Consider the following 7485-nt stretch of genomic DNA (forward strand, 5'->3'; position numbering starts at 1 on the left):
GGGGGGGGTGGCAGGGAAGGAGCGTTGACAGTTGACAGGCGTTCCTCTCCTCGGGGTTTTTTTTTGTTGGTTGTTTTTTGTTGTTGTTGTTGTTGTTGTTCTTTTGTCGTTGATGTTTTTTTATGTTGAAAGGGATGTCAAACTTACATCATAGAAGATAGTAGATAGCAATGAAGTATTCACCACCGGCGTTGATGGTGTAGGCTAATGGTTTGACTCTTCATTGTTGCATACTAAAGACTTGAGACTTGAGGTTCGATTTGAGAGAGAGAAGGGAGGGATGGAGAGAGGGGGCATTTTTATCGTGAACCTTCTATCTGTGTGGTATAGTATCCTTCTTGGCCGGGGTTGGCTCTGATATGCCTGTCGTATGATTTCTTCCCACATCGACTTCATGCTTAGTTTAAGGATCATTCATTTACTGGGTGGGTGGTTGGCGGGTGCTCTGGTGTGGTTTGCTTCTTCTTTCCTATAAAACATCTATCGTCCTTATCTCTCCTTCTTCTTTTTTATGTTTGTTACTCTCTTGTAACACCTCTTATCTTCTGTCGCTCATATGACATTATGCAGTTGCGAGCACCATAAAACCTCTACTAAAACTAAAACTAAACTAATTCATTTACGGGGTTGGTCCTGACAGACAGGGTCGAAGCCCGCCTCCTAGATTATCTTAATTGTTATAAAAACACCAGCATTTACAATTTTAAAAAGCTTACTGACCATTGTTGTGTCTATGTGCTGCTTTTAACTTAAACGAAGTAAGCCCGTTAAAAAACAAAATTTTCAAAATATACTTGACTTAAGATGGACCCTCAAATTGGAACTCCCAGATGACATTATAATTATATTTTGGTGTTGAAAAGGGCTTGAAACTAATACGGTTGAATTTGTCCAAGACGACCTGCCGTTATCGAGGAGAACATGATTGTCTTAGATGTCTTGTAGATGTCTTGGACAATGTCAGTATAGGATTATAATTGTGAGTCTCGTGGTAAAATCAGGCCCTCGTCAAAATAATGAAATAAAAAAAATTGTCATTTTTCCGTCAGTTTGGCAATTTTTTCATTTCTGTGCAGATTTTATGGAAAAATGTTGATTAAAGGCCCCCCAAAAAGTCAATTTTCAGTTTACAATGACTCACAAACTTTGGAAATCACCCAACTTTGGCGGCCTATTTGATGTTAATTTGACCTCTGAAACCAGGCGACATCTACCCCCTTCAATTGCAAATATCTTGTCTTTTCTTTAGGATAAATTTGTATTTTTCCCCCCAAAAACAAGATAAATAAACAGGCTTAACGATGATACCAATAACTCCATATGCCCAAAAATTGACGAGTGCCTCATTCCACTGCGTCGTGACACAATTGTTAAAAGGGGGAAGTGAGAACGGTCATTTGTACATGTGGCCATTACATCCTGGTTAGACTGTACCGGTGATTGTCTTGGACAGGTGGCCTTTAGAGCAGGTTTGACTGTACAGAGTTATTGTCCTTAGACAAGTGGTTGTTAGGACATGCTCGGTTGTACAAGGTGTATATTTCAGACAAGTGGCCATTACAGCAGATTTGACTGTACCGGTGATTTTCTTGGACAGGTGGCCATTAGAGCAGGTATTGTCTTGGACTAATGGTTGATATAGCAGGTTTGACTGTACTAGTGGTTGCTTTGGACAGGTAGTCAGTCAGTAGAGCATGTTCAACTGTTCAGGTGATCGTCTTGGACAGGTGGCCGCTAGAGCATGTTCGATAGTTCACATGATTGTCTTGTACAGATGGCCGATATAGCAGGTTCAACCAAACTAATTGTCTTGGACAAGTGGTTATTACGACTCGTAGAGCAGGTTGAGATGTACTAATTGTGCGGTACCTTTGCTTGTCTCCCTCAGGCTGCTGGAGGAGAGAAGAAGGAGCATCTGTACAAGATCTTGGTCATCGGGGAACTGGGCACAGGGAAGACCAGCATCATCAAGAGATACGTCCATCAGTTCTTTTCCCAGCACTACAGAGCCACTGTGAGTCACAATGCTCCTTCTTTCCTATCAAACATCTTTGCCTTTATCTCCCCTACTTCTTTTTTTTGTGTTTGTTACTCTCTTGTAACACCTCTAATCTTCAGCACCTATATGACCTTATTGTGTTGCAAGTGCCGTCAAACTCTTACTAATCATAAACATAAAACCTGGGTTTGTGAAGCATGCTGACAAAATGAGTTACTTCTCGGATTTAAACTCAATACAAATAGATACATCACACTTGATTGTAGGTGAAGTTTTTACAATTTATAAGTGTGAAATAATGGAAGGTATGTTTTACTTTAAAACTATTGCATCAATATTAAATCTATAAATTTGATCCTAGTGTAGATTTTTGGCCTATAGCTCCATTGTGGATTGTGAGAAGTAACTAATTTTGTCAGCACGCTTCAAGTTTGTCTTTTTAAAAAGTATTTTTGTTTTGTCAGTGACTGATTTGTCATTTTTGTGTGTGGCTGGTTTTCTTTTCTTTTCATCTGCTCTTTTTTTTTGGTCTCTCTGACCTTTTCCCTACACTAAATAACTGCAGGTGGTTGGCGGGTGCTCTGGTGTGGTTTGCACCTTCTGTCCTATCTATCGTCTATCTTCCCTACCTCTTCTCTTTCTTCTTTTTTGTGTTTGTTGCTCTAACACCTCTAATCTTTGACTCTTATGTAACCTTATTGTTTTGCAAGTGATGTGAAACGGTTACTATTAAGACAAAAATAGACGAAAAACTAAATGACTGTTAATGTGTTGATGTGTTGATGTGTTTTTCTTTTCTCAACAAGTAAACTAATTTGTGTCGATAGTGACCAGTACAACATATACTCAAACAAACTAAGTTTGTTTTGTTGAAGGTTTTGGAGCTTTTTTTTCCATTAAGGCGGTATTTCCCCCTGAATGGTTTTCTTTCAACATGACTTTATTTGAGGGAGGGGGGGGGAGGTTGGGGTGACGAAGAATTAATAGAGGTTGCCAATTGTAGATCCTGTTGAACATTTCTTTCCCTCTTTTATGGCTGTCAGGTCTAGTTTTCTCCCACATTAAATCGGCCTTCTTATGTGATGTGCTTCTCTGTACTCACAACAAAGGGGGGAGGAAAAGAATGTTGTGTGGTCTAATCACATCCTCCTCCTTGGATTTTGGGGTCAATGACTGTTCAGGCCAAAGGAAAGAACTGTACATATTTTCGGGAGAAGGCCAAAGTACAGGGGTTTTTTACCTCTCAAGGGCATTTTGCCAAGAAATGTTATGTTTTTAGCGATAGTTTATGACTTTATGGTTTTACTTACTGAACAGTTTCCATGATTGTTTGGTGGGTGCTCTGATGTGATTTGCTCCTTGTTTCCTACTCCTCATCTTTTTTTGTGTTTGCTACTCTCTTGTAACTCTTCTAATCTTCTGTACTTAATCAAGCAAACAAACATAAATGGCATTCTTTTTGTTTATTTTTTGACTAAAATGTCTCATAAAATACTTGTTAGAAAATAGTATGTGGGTAGTTGGCATGTGCTCTGGTGTGGTTTGCTCCTTCTTTCCTATCTAACATCTTTCATATCTTTATTTACTCTCCTTGTTTCTTTGTTTTTTACTCTCTTGTAACCCTCTAATCTTCAACACTTATACCTGGTATGACCTTATTGTGTTGCAAGTAGCCCACAGTAAAACACTTACTAAAACATAGTTTCTTTGTTGTCATTACAGATTGGCGTAGACTTTGCCTTAAAGGTGTTGAACTGGGATGTAGACACGCTCATCAGGTTGCAGTTATGGGATATTGCAGGTGAGCTATTGCACACAGTTAACTTTGTTGGTGTTATGCTGAAATACAGAGCGGATGGCCCTGGTTCAAATACTCAACTGGGCATTCTGTACATACATAGGTTATATGGGGAGTTCTCAAGGCTCTCCTCCCTTTCGGTTCCGTCCTATGGGGGATGGACGTTAAATGCAGAAGTCTAACCTCTTGAATTGTCTTACGGTGTTTAACACTTTCCACCCATGGAGCGCGAAAAGCGCACAACTTTTGCCCCCACTCCCCAGGATGCAGATGGTTTACGTCAGTTCTATAAATGTATCTCGGCTAAAACACCCCAATCATTATGATATTTTCAGCACTTTGAGAAAGTTAAACGCGATGTCAAATCTCCACCAAGAAAAATTAAAATCAGAACTGAAAACATTAGATCTAGCTCATTCATCACCCGAATTCTTTGCGTTAAGCAGTACTCACGCGAGGTGTACTAGACATTTTTCACAAGAATTTACTCCAATTGTGGTAAACAAACTGATTTTTGCCCTCAAAGGCCACACAACCTATTCAGAAAAGAAATTATAACTTTTACCTATTGTGCATGTCTAAAAGGAGATCATTCCTAATACATTTTTGTTGCTATAGCACACCGTTGTCAATTGGCGTCCCATGGAGGTAAAGTGGTAAAGGAACATTAAACCTTTACAATTACAGTAGCAGTGCAGATGAATTGGAGGTCGTATAGCTCAGAAACTTTTGGGGGGGGGGCAAAAGGTAACAGGTCCAGTGGTATTAAAACTATTTTTTAAATGTGGTCTTGAAAAGAAAGAATCTGATGACACAGTTATAGGAAGTGGAGTGGAAGGACCAAAGATTTTACATTGCAGATCCTCCAAATGTTTGGAATATTACTCAGTGCATTGATATATGTCTGCAAGATTTGTGTCAGCACATCTAATGTTCATAATATAAGTATGTATTGATTGTTGTACAATGTATAATTATGTTTTCCTACGAATTAAAATAAAAAGAAGTGATTACTTTGTCAATAGCCAAGTCTGACACCATACTTTATTAAAAACTTTGTCAATTACCAAATCTGGCACCATACTTTATTAAAAACTTTGTCAATAGCCAAGTCTGATGCCATACTTTATTAAAACTTGAAAAACAAAAACAAATGAGAAAACATATAGTGGACTTAAATTGTGCTAATCTTAACGTAAAGCTGCCTGCTATAATTACCATTACTACACATTAACCGAATGGAATGAGATACGAAGTCCTTGGTTTTTCAGGGCAAGAGAGGTTCGGCAACATGACACGTGTGTACTACAAAGAGGCTGTGGGTGCTTTTGTGGTGTTTGACGTGACCCGGGCATCGACATTTGAGGCGGTCACCAAGTGGAAGAACGACCTTGACAGCAAAGTCCAACTGGGCGATGGTACTCCTGTTCCATGTGTGCTGCTGGCAAACAAGGTACGACTGACCCTTCTCCTATCTTCTGTTACAAATATCTCTTTAAAAAATTTTTTTTGGTTATTAAAACTATTTTTACGTCTTTTTGGTTATTTTTGTTTAGCTTGAAAAGGAAAAGTTTAAGTATAATGAAGTATAATAACGAAGTATGATAAGTATACTGAAAAGTGGAAAGAAGGAGTGGAATTGATTTTAGTGTCTTTAACACGCGTCTTTATTATTATCACTCATATAATTTTTGAGGGAGCATATTTGTCTTTCTGCTGTGAAAATTGTCCATAGTAAGGTAATTACCTTTTTCTCTTACCTGATCCTCAATTTTCATGGCAGAAGTACAAGTCTCTCGATTTTGGAATATAAATGATCCAGCTTTTATCAAAAGCAGTCGAATCTGGTCGAGGGACCATCTGTCCTAGAGAAACACCTGTGCAAACAACCACCTCCCACTAGCCTTGTTGTATCATTATAATGGCATTGTCAAAGAGAACCTGTCTAAGATGACCAATTTTCTTCCCGATATTGGGTGGTTGTCTTCGGCAGGTTTGAATTTTGTTGGTATTAAGTCAAAATAAAGAAGCTTTGGTAAGGGAAGAGGATCTGTCATTTTTGCATTCATTACAGTGTGTTGCTCGCCTCAAATGAATATATTATGCAAACTCTGTTTTACACTATGAAGATGGCTTTTAACTGTCAGTAGGACTTTCATTATATTAGTATTCTTTGTGACCAGGGGAAATTCTTTCTTACCGAAAGCGTAATATACTGTTCATATGGTTTATTTTATAAAATAGGTGTCTAATTTTTTCTTGGATATAATAATCACTTAGGGAGCAAGATATTGTGTAGTAACCAATAACTTTTTGCTTGAGGCCATTTTGTAATACATTATCTCTCAGATTAGTGAATGAGTTTTTTTCAAAGAGGCTGATCGAGTACATGAACCTCCAAATGTCTCTGATCTGTGAACATGAGGCACTTTGTGTGGTTGGTTGGAGGGTGCCACTAGTGGGTCCTACTTCTTTTCTATCCCTCTGTTGTTGTTTTTTTTTTATCTCTTGTAGTTTGTCCGTGCACTAAATGACTGTCAATGTGTCGGTGTGCTGCTCTATACTCCTAACTCTTAACTGAGGAACACATCAATAAAAATTGCAGCCAAAATAGATGACGGCGTCTGTATTGTATATACACTTTCAAGATGAGAAATAGCCATGGCTGTTAGGGAAAAGTAGGAGAAAACCATCAGTGAAATTTAATTATTTTTTATTTTTAAAAAAAAGTTATTTATGCATCTTCCCCCTGAGCCACGTATACTTCAGTCTGACTGTAAAGCAATTATGTTCTGTTGACTACATGAACTGTATACTGAATGGGTTTTTGAACCAGTACTGAGTCATTCAAAATGTGAGGCAGCATGGTGAAATCAGGCACTCGTCAAAATACGGAAATTGAAAAAACAGGCATTTTTCTGGCAGTTTGGAAATTTTTATCGGATTTTTATTTTTTGGCTCAACCTCTTTTATGTCCATATAAAAACACATTTCTGTGTGAATTTTACTGAAAAACATTGATTAAAGGCTGAAAATGTGTCATTTTTCTGTTTTCGTGGACTCTTTAACTATTGGAGTTACCAAACTTTGGCTGCCATTTTCTCGCTAATTTCCCCGCTGAAGCCAGGCGACCTCACTTCCTTCAATCACCAATATCTTGAGATCTATTTAAGATAGAGGGATATTTATTTCATTTGAAGCAGGGCAAACAATACAAATCAGCTTATAGATGATACCAATAACCCCATATGCCCAAAAATTGACGAGCGCCTGATTCCACTGTGTCATAGCACAAGTACTTCTGGTCCCATTTTGAGTGTCAGATCTTATGAACATAAGACCTTCTGCATTTCATTGGAGGACACCACTGGTATATCCCACTACTTTACTCCTGTACTCTCTCTCTTGCCCTTTTTAACTCCCAATGGAGCACAGGCCATCAACAACATTACTCCAGCGAAGCCTGTCCTGAGCATCCTTTTCTATCTGTTTCCATGATGTCCCCGCTTTTTCAATTTCTGCTTGTACCGCTCGCCTCCGTGTCATCTTTGGTCTTCCCTTCTTACGCTTTCCTTGTGGGTTACTCCTGTATTAAATGACCTTTATTGTGTTGATGTGCTTCTCTCTACCCAATCTGAGCAGGCGATTGGAGGGTGCTACTGGCAGGTCCTACTTATTTACTTCCATC

The 7485-nt window shown here is 38.6% G+C and overlaps 1 protein-coding gene across 1 annotated transcript in view; it reads left to right on the forward strand.

Moving 5' to 3' along the window:
• Positions 1 to 1888: 1888 nt before the first annotated feature.
• The window catches only part of LOC101855138 (ras-related protein Rab-32), a gene marked incomplete at its 5' end in the record, with an annotated part of 10264 nt that continues 4667 nt past the window's right edge, over positions 1889 to 7485 (forward strand). Inside the window, 3 exon segments of the mRNA XM_013087812.2 lie at positions 1889 to 2014; positions 3722 to 3800; positions 5069 to 5250. Of these exon segments, the coding sequence (XP_012943266.1) occupies positions 1889 to 2014; positions 3722 to 3800; positions 5069 to 5250 (387 nt within the window).

Source organism: Aplysia californica, unplaced genomic scaffold (genome assembly GCF_000002075.1).
Source record: "Aplysia californica isolate F4 #8 unplaced genomic scaffold, AplCal3.0 scaffold00642, whole genome shotgun sequence".
NCBI classification, from domain to species: domain Eukaryota; kingdom Metazoa; phylum Mollusca; class Gastropoda; order Aplysiida; family Aplysiidae; genus Aplysia; species Aplysia californica.